This window comes from Hemitrygon akajei, chromosome 7 (assembly GCF_048418815.1).
Source record: "Hemitrygon akajei chromosome 7, sHemAka1.3, whole genome shotgun sequence".
In the NCBI taxonomy this organism is placed as follows: Eukaryota; Metazoa; Chordata; class Chondrichthyes; order Myliobatiformes; family Dasyatidae; genus Hemitrygon; species Hemitrygon akajei.
Window position 1 is genome coordinate 7,362,117 of NC_133130.1, and position 14,533 is coordinate 7,376,649.

Below are 14,533 nucleotides of genomic sequence, written 5' to 3' on the forward strand. Positions count from 1 at the left end.
GCCAAATTTGAAGAAATGGGAAAGATCTAAAAAGTGTAGATTGGGACAGGTTGTTCTCTGACAAGGATGTGATTGGTAAGTGGGAGGCCTTCAAAGGAGAAATTTTGAGAGTGCAGAGTTTGTATGTTCCTGTCAGGATTAAAGGCAAAGTGAATAAGAATAAGGAACCTTGGTTCTCGAGGGATATTGGAACTCTGATAAAGAAGAAGAGAGAGATGTTAACATGTATAGGCAACAGGGAGGAAATAAGATGCTTGAGGAGTATAAAAAGAGTAAGAAAATACTTATGAAAGAAATCAGGAGGGCTAAAAGAAGACATGAGGTTGCTTTGGCAGTCAGGGTGAAGGATAATCCCAAGAGCTTCTACAGGCACGTTAAGAGCAAAAGGATAGTAAGGGATAAAATTGGTCCTCTTGAAGATCAGAGTGGTTGGCTATGTATGGAACCAAAAGAAATGGGAGAGATATTAAATGGGTTTTTTGCATCTGTATTTACTATGGAAACTGGAATGGAGTCTATGGAAACAAGGCAAACAAGTAGGGAGGTCATGGAACTTATACAGATTAAAGAGGAGGAGGTGCTTGCTGTCTTGAGGCAAATCAGAGTAGATAAATCCCCAGGACCCGACAGGGTATTTCCTCGGACCTTGAAGGAGACTAGTGTTGAAATTGCAGGGGCGCTGGCAGAAATATTTAAAATGTCGATATCCACAGGTCAAGTGCCGGAGGATTGGAGGATAGCTCATGTAGTTCCGTTGTTTAAAAAAGGCTCAAAAAGTAAATCGGGTAATTATAGGCTGGTAAGTTTGACATCGGTAGTAGGTAAATTATTGGAAGGAATACTAAGAGATAGGATCTACAAATATTTGGTTAGACAGGGACTTTTTAGAAACAGTCAGCATGGCTTTGTGCATGGTAGGTCATGTCTAACCAATCTATTAGAGTTTTTCGAGGAAGTTACCAGGAAAGTGGATGAAGGGAAGGCAGTGGATGTTGTATACATGGACTTCAGTAAGGCCTTTGACAAGGTCCCGCATGGGAGGTTAGTTAGGAAGATTCAGTCACTAGGTATACATGGAGAGGTAGTAAATTGGATTAGACATTGGCTCAATGGAAGAAGCCAGAGAGTGGTAGTGGAGGATTGCTACTCTGAGTGGAGGCCTGTGACTAGTGGTGTGCCACAGGGATCAGTGCTGGGTCCATTGTTATTTGTCATCTATATCAATGATCTGGATGATAATGTGGCAAATTGGATCAGCAAATTTGCTGATGATACAAAGATTGGAGGTGTAGTGGACATGAGGAGGGTTTTCAAAGCATGCAGAGGGATTTGGACCAGTTGGAGGAATGGGCAGAAAAATGGCAGATGGAGTTTAATGCAGACAAGTGTTAGGTATTGCACATTGGAAGGTCAAACCAAGGTAGAACATACAAGGAAAATGGTAGGACACTGAGGAGTGCAGTAGAACAGAGGGATCTGGGAGTACAGATACATAATTCCCTAAAAGTCGCGTCACAGGTAGATAGGGTTGTAAAGAGAGCTTTTGGTACATTGGCCTTTATAAATCAAAGTATTGAGTATAAAAGTTGGAATGTAATGGTGAGGTTGTATAAGACATTAGTGAGACTGAATTTGGAGTATTGTGTGCAATTTCCTAATTGCAGGAAGGATATTAATAAGGTTGAAAGAGTGCAGAGAAGGTTTACAAGGATGTTACTGGAACTTGAGAAACTGAGTTACAGAGAAAGGTTAAATAGGTTAGGACTTTATTCCCTGGAGCGTAGGAGAATGAGGGGTGATTTGATAGAGGTGTATAAAATTATGATGGGTATAGATAGAGTGAATGCAAGCAGGCTTTTTCCACTGAGGCCAGGGGAGAAAAAAAAAGCACAGGTCATGGGTTAAGGGTGAAAGGGGGAAAAGTTTAAAGGGAACATTAGGGGGGGCTTCTTCACACAGAGAGTGGTGGGAGTGTGGAATGAGCTGCCAGATGAAGTGGTGAATGCGGGCTCACTTTTGACATTTAAGAAAAACTTGGACAGGTATATGGATGAGAGGGATTTGGAGGAATATGGCCCAGGTGCTGGTCAGTGAGACTAGGCAGAAAATGGTTCGGCACAGCCAAGAAGGGCCAAAAGGCCTGTTTCTGTGCTATAATGTTCTATGGTTCTATGGTTCTATCAAGCCTGCTCCACCATTCAATGGCCGATCTGTCCATAAATTTTGCTCCATCTACCTGCCTTTTCCCCATAAACCTTAATTCCCTTACTTTGTAAAAACCTATCTAATTGATTCTTAAATATGTTTAGTGAGGAAGCCTCAACTGCTTCCTTGGGCAGAGAATTCCACAGATTCACCACTCTCTGGGAAAAACAGTTTCTCCTCATTTCCGTCCTAAATCTTCTCCCCTGAATCTTGAGGCAATGTCCCCTGGTTCTAGTCTCACCTACCAATGGAAACAACTTTCCTACTTCTATCTTATCTATCCCTTTCAAAATTTTGTATGTTTCCACAATGGGAAATAACTTTGCCATATCAGATCTTTTAACATTCAGAATGTTTCTATGAGATCCCCCCTCATTCTCCTGAACTCCAGGGAATACAGCCCAGGAGGTGCCAGATGTTCCTCATACGGTAACCCTTTCATTCCTAGAATCTTTCTTGTATGGTGAGGTGTTGAGCAGGTTGGGACTTTATTTATTGCAGCGCAGGAGACTGAGGGGTGTACAAGGGGCAGAGATACTCAGTGTGCTGAATCCTTTTCCCAGAATTAGAGAGCACAGGTTTCAATGTGAGAGGGGAGAAATTTAATGGGAACTTGAGGGGCAATGTTTCTATCCAGAGAATGGCCAGTATATGAAATGAACTGCCAGGGCAAGTGGTTGAGGAAGATACAGTAAAAATATTTAAAAGTCATTTGTTCAGGTATATGGATAGGAAAGGTCTGGATATTTTTGAGCCATACATGGACAAGTGGAACTAGGTTAGATGGGAATCTTGGTCAACATGGATTGGATAGGCCGAATGGCCTGTTTCCATTCTGTTTGACTGTGAATTTGTGAGGGGGGTTGGACTCCTGCAGCTGCAGGGGAAAGTCCCTGGGGATGGGAAGAAATGGGTGGGGAGAGATGGACAGACCAGGAAGTTGTAGACAGAGTAATCCCTGTGGAAAGCAGAAAGGGGTGGGGAGGAGAGGATGTGGTGATCGTAGGATCACGTTGTAGTTGGTGGAAGTTGAGCAGTTGTGATGTTCCGGAGTCCCATGTGCTGATTTTTACCAGCAAGAAGCACGCACATATTTAATAAGCTGCTGCTGAAGAATTATTTTTAGTCACTGGGTGCGTTTGATGACGGCATAGTCGGTTGTTTCCTCGGTGACTTGTATTCTTGGAGCTGTCTTCTGCTGTTGGAACTGAATATCAGCATAAAATATCTCTGATTGCTCTGACTGGAACAGAAAAACACAGACATTTACAGTACTGAAACAAACCACTCACCCCCTGGTTTATATCTGACCCATCCCCACAGGACATTGCTACATTTGGCTACTAAAGACACGGTCTCTGTTGTAACCTCAGGGATCTTAAACACCAGAGATACTGACGATGCAATTAGTTTGAAGCAACACACACACACACAATCCTGGAGGAATTCAGTGGATCAGGCAGCATCTATGGATGGGAATAAACAGTCAATATTATGGATCATGAACTCTTCATCAGGGCTGGGAAGGAAGAGGGCAGAAGCCAGAATTAAAAAGATAGAAGTTGGGGGGCAGAGGAATATATGATCCTATAATGATTCTGGGAATGAAGGGGTTAACATTTGAGGAGCATTTGGCAGCTTTGGGTCTGTACTCACTGGAATTTAGAATGAGGACAAGACGTGAGAGAATAGGACCAATCAAGTGTGACAGTGGAAAAGTGTGTATGGAACCGGAGGAGATAGATGCTTTGCTTCAGTATTCAATATGGAGAAGGATCTTGGCGATTGTAGGGATGACTTACAGCAGATTGAAAAGCTTGAACATGTAGACATTAAGAAAGAGGATGTGCTGGAGCTTTTGGAAAGCATCAAATTGGATAAGTCACCAGGACCAGATGGGATGTACCCCAGGCTACTGTGGGAGGTGAGGGAGGAGATTGCTGAGCCTCTGCCGATGATCATTGCATTATCAATGAGGATGGGAGAGGTTCTGGAGGGTTGCAGGAGTTGTTCCCTTATTAAAGAAGGGGAGTAGAGATAGCCCAGGAAATTATAGACCAGTGAGTCTTACTTCAGTGGTTGGTAAGTTGATCGAAAAGATCCTGAGAGGCAGGATTTATGAACATTTGGAGAGGTATAATATGATTAGGAATAGTCAGCATGGCTTTGTCAAGGGCAGGTCGTGCCTTACTAGCCTGATTGAATTTTTTGAGGATGTGACTAAACACGTTGCTGAAGGAAGAGCAGTAGATGTAGTGTATATGGATTTCAGCAAGGTATTTGATAAGGTACCTCATACAAGGCTTATTGAGAAAGTAAAGAGGCATGGGATCCAAGGGAACATTGCTTTGTTGATCCAGAATTGACTTGCTCACAGAAGGCAAAGAGTGCTTGTAGATGGGTCACATTCTGCATGGAGTTTGGTGACCAGTATTGTGTCTCAGGGATCTGTTCTGGGACACTTAAAGCTGCTGCGCAGGTTGACTCTGTGGTTAAGAAGGGATACAGTGTATTGACCTTCATCAACCATGGGACTGAGTTTAAGAACCAAGAGGTAATGTTGCAGCTATATAGGACCCTGGCCAGACCCCACGTGGAGTACTGTGCTCAGTTCTGGTTGTCTCACTACAGGCAGAATATGGAAACTATAGAAAGGGTGCAGAGGAGATTTACAAGGATGTTGCCTGGATTGGGGAGCATGCCTTATGAGAATAGGTTAAGTGAACTTGCCCTTTCTCCTTGGATGAGGGGTGACCTGATAGAGGTGTACAAGATGAAGAAAGGCATTGATCGTGTGGATAGTTGGGGGCTTTTCCCCAGGACTGAAATTTCTAGCACAAGGGGACACAGCTTTAAGTTGCTTGGAAGTAGGTACAGAGGAGATGTCAGGGGTAAGTTTTTTTACGTAGAGAGTGGTGAGTGTGTGGAATGGGCTGCCGGTGATGGTGGTGGAGGTGGATACGAAAGGGTCTTTTAAGAGACTCATGGAGAGGTAGATGGAGTTTATGAAGATAGAGGGCTATGGGTAATCCTAGGTAATTTCACGTTCGGCACAGCATTGTGGGCTGAAGTGCCTATATTGTGCTGTAGGTTTTCTATGTTTCTGTGAAACCTGCTGAATGTTGAAAGGACTAGATAGGGTGGATGTGGAGATGATGTTTCCTATGTTGGGGGTATCTAGAACTAGAGGGCGCAGCCTCAATATTGAGGGGCAACCCTATGGAATGGCGGTAAGGAAGAATTATTTTAGCCAGAGACTAGTGAATCTGTGGAATGCTCTGTCACAGACTGCGGTGGAGGCCAAAGTCCATGGTATATTTCAGGCAGAAGTTGATTGGTCAGGGCATTAAGTGATATGGCAAGGAGGCAGGTGTATGGGGTCGAATGGGATCTGGGATCAGCCATAATGGACTTGCGGAGTGGACTCGATGGGCTGAATGGCCTAATCTTGCTCCTATGTCTTATTGTCTTATAGCTTGTTGTGAGCAGTTTGTCATTGATTCAAGAGTGTTTATTTGTATTTTCTGTGAATACCTGCAAGAAAATAAATCTCAGTGTTGGGATGTACATGTACTTGGATAATGAATATACTTTGAGGAGTGTGGAGGGGTGGATTAGTGGGTGGAAGCTTTACTGATCGGCGAAAGTAACTGTTTTTGTGTCTCGTGGTCCTGGTGTGGATGCTACATAGCCTCCTCCCTGGTGTGTGTGGGACAAACAGTCCATGAGCAGGGTGGGAGGGATCCTTCATGATGTAACTGGCCCTGTTCCAGCACCTCTCTGTATCTGTGTCCTTGATGGAGGGTAGATGATGCTGGTGATGTGTTGGACAGTTTGGACTGCCTGTTGTAGATCTTTCCTGTCCACAGCAGTGCAGTTTCTGTACCGTGCAGTGATGCAGTTTGTTAGGATGCCCCCTACTGTACATCTGTAGAATGACATGAGTATGGATGTGCAAAGTCCAGCTCTCTTCAGCCTCCTCAGAAAGTAGAGGTGAAATAGGCGAGTAGAGGAGAGTAGAAATAGTCTTATAACAGCGGGGCAGAAGGGCCAGTTCCTACTGCTAATTCATATTAGCGTCTAAATAAAAGGTTAAAGAGGAAGTAATGGTGTTTATTTAACAGACTTTCAATACTTGATTTATTAGGAAGTAAAAGTGTTCATGGAAAACATTCCTCAATGTTATATTGAAGAAGGTTACTTACCACAGTAACATTTGTGGCTGCCTGTGTATCCACCTCGGTTTCAGCTGAAATAAAATGAGACTTTGTTGAGTGTTGCCACACACGAGTGATAACTGAACTGAAATCACATTGTGATGAATGGTCTACTATCCACCCTTATCAAGCGCATTCAGATAGGGGCAGCAAACTGCAGAACATGCCACGTGAAGCATTTCCCATCAGAGCCTCCAAAGGGGCATGGCAAGCAAGACTCACACGTGACTCAAAGGACAGAATTGATTGTTTTTGTGTTATTCGGGCTGCATCAAGCCTTATTTGGGGAATGAAGGCCAAAAGTGTAAACCATAAGACAGAGGAACAGAATTAGGCTACTCAAATCATCAGGTCGACTTCACCATTCCATCATGGCTGATTTATTATTCCTCTCAACCCTGTTCATCTGTCCTCTCTGATGCCATTACTAATCAAGAACATATTAACCTTCACTTTAAATATACCCAATGACTCGGCCTCCACAGCTAATGTATCAGTGGCAATGAATTCCACAGATTCATCACCCTCTGCTGAAGCAATTCCTCCTCACGTCTGTTCTAAAGGGACTTCCTTCTATTCTGAGACTGTACCCTTTGGGCCTGGACTCCCCCCACAGTCGGAAACATCCCCTCCACATCCACTCTCTCTAGGCCTTTCAATATTTGATAGGTGTCAATGAGATCCCACCTCATTCTTCTAAACCCCAGCAAATACAAGCCCAGAGCTACCAAGTGCACCTCATACATTCTCCCCTTCATGTCTGAAATCATTCTCGTGATTCTTCTCATGGCTCTCTCCCATGCTAGCTTGTCAATTCATAGATAAAGGGCCAAACCCTGTTCACAATATTCCAAATGTGGTCTTACCAGTGAATACTAACATCGCATTTGACTTCCTCCCCGCCGCCTTATCATGCAAGTTAACCTTCGGGGAACCCTGCACGAGGACTCCCAAGTCCCTTTGCAATACTGATTTCTGAATTTTCTCCCCATTTACAAAATAGTATAAACCTTTATTCCTTCCACCAAAGTTCATGACCATACACTTCCCATCTGCTACTTCTTTGCCCATTCTCCTGATCTGTCAAAGTCCTTCTGCAGAATCCCTGCTTTCTCAGTACTACCTACCTCTCCACTTCATATCATTAACAAACTTGGTCAGAAAGCCATCAATCCCTTCATCCAGATCGTTGACAGAAAATGAGAAAAAAGTGGTCCTAACACTATCCCCTGCAGAACACCACTTGTCACTGGCAGCCAACTAGTTAAGGCCCCTTTTATTCTCACTCTGCCTCCAGCCAGTCAGCAATGCTCTATCCATGCCAATATCTGTCATGTAAGACCATGGGCTCTTATCTTGTTTAGCTCGTGTGCAGCACCTTGCAGGCTAATGATTCAGTGCAAAGCTGCTTTCAGTTGGCTATTCCATAAACTTTTCAATTGGGAGTAAAGGATTACTCAAAGAACTTCCTGTATGTTCTTTAGTTTACTCATGATCACAGGTGTGAATTCAACCAAGGTCAAGTGGATGAGAATTTGAAAGTCCTTGCTCATGTGTCCTTTTTGAATGGAGATGAGGAGATATTTCTCTAGCCAGAGAGTGGTGAATCTGTGGAATTTGTTGCTGAAGAAAGCTGTGGATGCCAAGTCTTTCCGTATATTTAAGACAGAGGTCAATAGATTCTTGATTAGTCAGGCCACGTCTGCTCCTATATCTTATGATCTTAGGTTATTGGTCTTGGTAAATTTCTGCTATTAATTTTGTACTAATGGGAACCGACTTTAGAAAATGAGCATGAATTGAGAATTTTTTAAAGCCAGCTCAAGGCTGATGATATCTCAGTCAGTGTCAGTGCCCGGTAGCAGGCTATCCTCCGATTTGATGCAGATGTTGAGTGCTTAATTTTGAATAGAGTACTGACATGGATTGAAAATTGGCTGGCAGGCAGGAAACAAAGAGTAGCGATTAACGGGTCCCTTTCGGAATGGCAGGCTGTGACCAGTGAGGTACCGCAAGGTTTGGTGCTGGGACCGCAGCTGATTACAATATACATTAATGATTTAGATGAAGGGATTAAAAATAACATTAGCAAATTTGCCGATGACACAAAGCTGGGTAGCAGTGTGAAATGTCAGGAGGATGTTATGAGAATGCAGGGTGACTTGGACAGGCTAGGTGAGTGGGCGAATGTATGGCAGATGTAGTTTAATGTGGATAAATGTGAGGTTATCCACTTCAGTGGCAAGAACAGGAAGGCAGATTACTATGTAAATGGAGTCGTTAGGAAAAGGGGAAGTACAACGAGATCTAGGTGTTCTGGTTCATCAGTCACTGAAAGCAAGCATGCAGGTACAGCAGGCAGTGAAGAAAGCTAATGGCATGCTGGCCTTTATAACAAGAGGAATTGAGTATAGGAGTAAAGAGGTCCTTCTGCAGCTGTACAGGGCCCTGGTGAGACCCCACCTGGAGTATTGTGTGCAGTTTTGGTCTCCAAATTTGAGGAAGGACATTCTTGCTATTGAGGGAGTGCAGCGTAGGTTCACAAGGTTAATTCCCGGAATGGCAGGACTGTCATATGTTGAAAGATTGGAGCGACTGGGCTTGTATACACTGGAATTTAGAAGGATGAGAGGGGATCTGATTGAAACATATAAGATTATTAAGGGATTGGACACGCCGGAGGCAGGAAGCATGTTCCCGCTGATGGGTGAGTCCAGAACTAGAGGCCACAGTTTAAGAATAAGGGATAGGCCATTTAGAACAGAGATACGGAAAAACCTTTTCACCCAGAGAGTGGTGGATATGTGGAATGCTCTGCCCCAGAAGGCAGTGGAGGCCGAGTCTCTGGATGCATTCAAGAGAGAGTTAGATAGAGCTCTTATAGATAGCGGGGTCAAGGGATATGGAGAGAGGGCAGGAACGGGGTACTGATTGTGTATGATCAGCCATGATCACAGTGAATGGTGGTGCTAGCTAGAAGGGCTGAATGGCCTATCCCTACACCTACTGTCTATTGTCTAATGAATTGTTTGGATACAGGATCTGATTGGAATTGAGACTTTAATAGAGCAGAGAGTTTTGCTTCATTTCAATCTCTTGGCATGGTCTGCATGTTCAGGTGTCAATTATTTAGGACAAAGTTATGATGAATTTCCTTTCATGTGCCTTGTGAATCTTTATCCTTCTCTATCTCAGAGGATGAGGACAGTTTATTTGTCTGCATATATTAAAGAGAATTGAAAAGGCAGGACTGGAGTTGCCATGGAGGATGATTAAACGATTGATTACTCCCTTGTCCTGCATTGGGAATCATTGTTGAACATAACTATCATGTGAAGTAATTCCCAATATGAGCACCAAAATGAACTTTTTACCTGTAACTATGGCATCCACTGTGTTCAGATCTTCAGTAGAGCATCTGGGGAAATGGTGAAGATAATGTAAGTGAATTAGTTATATCATAGATGTTAATGTCTTAAAAACAACTAAACAATTTTATGAGAAGTTAAAGTAGTCAGATTATCTTTTCCGGTATAATGAAGTTTTATGAAAGTAACAGTTGTCTGTTTCATATCGGTTTCAGTACTCCTGACGGAATTGGATTACTCTCATCCTCAATACACGACACAGTAGGGTTGCCAAGATTAAGAAAGGAATGGACTAGATGATTTCAGTAACACAGGATACTGCAGATTCAGGAAATCCAAAGTAATACACGCAAAATGCTGGAGGAACTCAGGTCAGGTAGCATCTGTGAAGAGGAATGACCTGTTGACATTTCAGGCTGAGACCTTTGATCAGGACTGGAAGTCACTAGAATAAAAAGGTGAGGAGAGAGGATGGAGGACAAACTAGAAAGTGGTTTCCATCAACACACACAAAATGCTGGTGGAATGCAGCAGGCCAGGCAGTATCTATGGGAACAAGCACAGTCGAGGTTTCGGGCTGTGACCCTTCGTCCTGACGAAGATGCCACCTGGCCTGCTGTGTTCCACCAGCATTTTGTGTGTGTTGTTTGAATTTCCAGCATCTGCAGATTTCCAAGTGGTTTCCATGCCCAGTTTCACTTCTGCATGTGAAAATATCCAGGATCTGCTAATTGTGAGCAGACATTCATCCTGTAGTAGAGACAAAGTATCAGCAGGTCAGCTCAGGTACCTGGTCAGCACAGAGGCTGATGTTAATACTGGTATATTGGATAGAGTCTTACTGTACAGAAACACCCTGTACAGACTGACCCATCTCTTCATCAATTCCATTTCCAGCCCTTCGTTGATGGCCCTGATAATTCAAAGACTCATTGAGATACTTCGTACAACACTTTACAGTACCAGTGACCTCGGTTCCATTCCCGTCGCTGTCCGCAAGGACTTTGTACATTGTCCCCATGACAGTGTGAGTGTTCTCCAGGTGCTCCTGTATCCTCCCACAGTCCAAAGACATACTGGTTGGGAGGTTAATTGGTGATCGTCCTCGTGATTAGTGTGGAATTTAAATCAGGGGATCGCTGTATGGTACAGCTCAAAGGGCCAGAAGGGCCTATTCTGTTCCGTATCTCAATAAATAAATAAAATGTTGTGAGAGGCTCTTCCTCCACCACTCTCTCAGGCAGAGCATTCCAATCTCCAGCTGCCCTCTGGGTGGAAAAGTTGATTTTATATCCCTCTAAACTGTCTCAGCTGGAAAAGTGGACGGTTTATTCCTCTCCGTAGATGCTGCCTGATCTGCTGAGTTCCTCCAGCATTTTGTGTCCCTTCTTTCTGTCACACAAAACATTGTCTGTCTCTCAGGTTACTCATCAACCTTCTCTGCCCAAGGAAAAACAAATCTAGACTTTCCATTCTTACCCCACAACTGAAGCGCTCCATCGCTGGTAATATCCTAGTGAACCTTCTCTGCACTTTTTACATCAATGTCCCTCCATTCCTCAATACTTGTTAGTGTCCTCACATTCATTGCGTATGCCCCACCCTTCTCCTGATGTTCCAAAATGAACCATTCAATTCCATCTACCATGGCACTGCCCAGACGGCCTGCTGATCAACATTCCTTACCTTCCACACTGCCAAATTTGAGTCAAGTGCTAATTCCAGCACTTTCTGTTCAGCAGAAGATGGCAAAGGTAAAGCAGCATTGATAATGATGGGACTGAGACACACGTGGAGATATTGGAGAAAAGGAGCAAAACAGCCTAACTGACTGGCTTTAGGGAGTGGTGATCCTCACAGGGACACACTGACTTTTACTCGTTTTCACCTTGTATCTAAATAAACAAAATGAACAAAAACGTCCTTAAATCAGACATGCCTGTATTAAATATTCATTCTTAGAGACCTAGTGAAGGGAGTTCACTGTCACCTTCAATTGCTACAGTCTGTCCAGTGAACAATTTATTTCATGTGAGGTGATCTGGGGTTCAAAGCCATCGACAATGAAGGAATGATATCGTATCTCCAAGTGAGGGTTGTGTTGGCCCTCTGCTGGCATTCCATGTGCTCGATGTCCTTCTGGGTGACAGAGGTCGGGGCTTTAGACAAGAGCTTTCAAAGGAAGTGATGAAGGGATCAGCAGTGGAAAGAGTGAGCAGCTTTACGTTCCTCGGTGTCAGCATCTCAGAAGGTGGCAGCATGGTAGTGTAGTGGTTAGCACAACGCTTTACAGTATCAGTGACCCAGGTTCAATTCCCGCTGCTGACTGTACGGAGTTCACACGATCTCTCCGTGATGGTGTGGGTTTCCTTCAGAAGCTCCCAATTCCTCACACAGCCCAAAGACATACCGGTTGGTAGGTTAATTGATGATAGTAAATTATCCCATGACTAGGTTCCACACAGCTTAGTTAGGAAGGTTCAATCATTAGGTATTAATATTGAAGTAGCAAAATGGATTTAACAGTGGCTGGATGGGAGATGCCAGAGAGTAGTGGTGGATAACTGTTTGTCAGGTTGGAGGCCAGTGACTAGTGGTGTGCCTCAGGAATCTGTACTGCGTCCAATGTGGTTTGTCATATACATTAATGATCTGGATGATGGGGTGGTAAATTGGATTAGTAAGTATGTAGATGATACTAAAGTAGGTGGTGTTGTGGATAATGAAGTAGGCTTTCAAAGCTTATAGAGAGATTTAGGCCAGTTAGAAGGGTGGGCTGAAAGATGGCAGATGGAGTTTAATGCTGATAAGTGTGAGGTGCTATGTTTTGGTAGGACTAATCACTAGAGAGAGTACAGAGGAGATTTACTAAAATGTTACCTGGGTTTCAGCACCTAAGTTACAGAGAAAGGTTGAATAAGTTAGGTCTTTATTCTTTGGAGCGTAGAAGGTTGAGGGGGAACTTGATAGAGGTATATAAAATTATGAGGGGGATAGATAGAATTGACGTGGATAGGCTTTTTCCATTGAGAGTAGGGGAGATTCAAACAAGAGGACAGAAGTTGAGAGTTAAGGGGCAAAAGTTTAGGGGTAACACGAGGGGGAACTTCCTTACTCAGAGAGTGTTAGCTGTGTGGAACGAGCTTCCAGTAGAAGTGGTAGAGGCAGGTTCGATTTTGTCATTAAAAAAAAATTGGATAGGTATATGGACAGGAAAGGAATGGAGGGTTATGGGCTGAATGCAGGTCGGTGGGACTAGGTGAGAGTAAGTGTTCAGCATGGACTAGAAGGGCTGAAATGGCCTGTTTCCGTGCTGTAATTGTTATATGGTTATATGGTTATATGGTAATCAAAATAGGACATACATGGTAAATATTAGTGCTTTGAGGAATACAGTAGAACAGAGTGATCTAGGAATAATGGTCCATAGTTCCCTGAAGGTGGAATCTCATGTGGATAGGGTGGTGAAGAAAGCTTTTGTTATGCTGGCCTTTATAAATCAGAGCATTGAGTATAGGAGTTGGGATGCAATGTTAAAATTGTGCAAGGCATTGGTGAGGCCAAATTTGGAGTATTGTGTACAGTTCTGGTCACCAAATTATAGGAAAGATGTCAATAAAATCGAGAGCGTACAGAGGAGATTTATTAGAACGTTACCTGGGTTTCAGCACCTAATAATTTAGGTCTTTATTCTTTAAGCGTAGAAGATTGAGAGGAAACTTGATAGAGGTATTTAAAATTATGAGGGCGATAGATAGAGTTGACGTGGATAGGCTTTTTCCATTGAGAGTAGGGGAGATTCAAACAAGAGGACATGAGTTGAGAGTTAAGGGACAAAAGTTTAGGGGTAACATGAGGGGGAATTTCTTTACTCAGAGAGTGTTAGCTATGTGGAATGAGCTTCCAGTAGAAGTGGTAGAGGTAGGTTCAATATTGTCATTAAAAAAAAAATTGGGTAGGTATATGGACAGGAAAGGAATGGAGGGTTATGGGCTGAGTGCAGGTCGGTGGGACTAGGTGAGAGTAAGCGTTTGGCACGGACTAGAAGAGCTGAGATGGCCTGTTTCCGTGCTGTAATTGTTGTACGGTTATACGGGGAATAACAGGGCAGCACAGTTTAGCACAGAAGGGCCAACGACTCACTGATCTCAATAAATAAATAAAAGATCTATCTGGAGTGCAACACATTGATTCAGTCATGAAGAGGACATTCCAGCAGTTCAGTGAAAATAGGAGTCTGAGGAGATTTGGTATGTCACCGAAAGCTCTTGCAAATTTCTACAGATGGACGGTGGAGAGCATTGTAACTCGTTGTACAACAGCCTGATAGAGAGGCTCCAACACACACGTTGCAAGAGGGTTGTAGACTCAGCCAGCTGGGGAACAGAACCGTCCCCGTCATCGAGGACTATTAAAGAGGCAGGGCCTCAAGAAGGTGGCATCATCATTCAGGACCCTCACCATCCAGACATCCCCCGGCTTGTGAAATCCATCATTCAGGACCCTCACCATCCAGACATCCCCCGGCTTGTGAAATCCATCATTCAGGACCCTCACCATCCAGACATCCCCCGGCTTGTGAAATCCATCATTCAGGACCCTCACCATCCAGACATCCCCCTTGTGAAATCCATCATTCAGGACCCTCACCATCCAGACATCCCCCGGCTTGTGAAATCCATCATTCAGGACCCTCACCATCCAGACATCCCCCGGCTTGTGAAATCCATCATTCAGGACCCT

At 43.7% G+C, this 14,533-nt stretch overlaps 1 protein-coding gene across 1 annotated transcript in view; it reads right to left on the reverse strand.

Moving 5' to 3' along the window:
* Positions 1-3,331: 3,331 nt before the first annotated feature.
* LOC140730021 (uncharacterized) overlaps positions 3,332-14,533 on the reverse strand; it is a 47,893-nt gene continuing 36,691 nt past the window's right edge. The window contains exons 5-7 of the mRNA XM_073050169.1: positions 9,797-9,840; positions 6,411-6,454; positions 3,332-3,448 (exon numbers count right to left, since the gene is read on the reverse strand). Of these exons, the coding sequence (XP_072906270.1) occupies positions 3,332-3,448; positions 6,411-6,454; positions 9,797-9,840 (205 nt within the window). The remainder of the gene's footprint in view (positions 3,449-6,410; positions 6,455-9,796; positions 9,841-14,533) is intronic.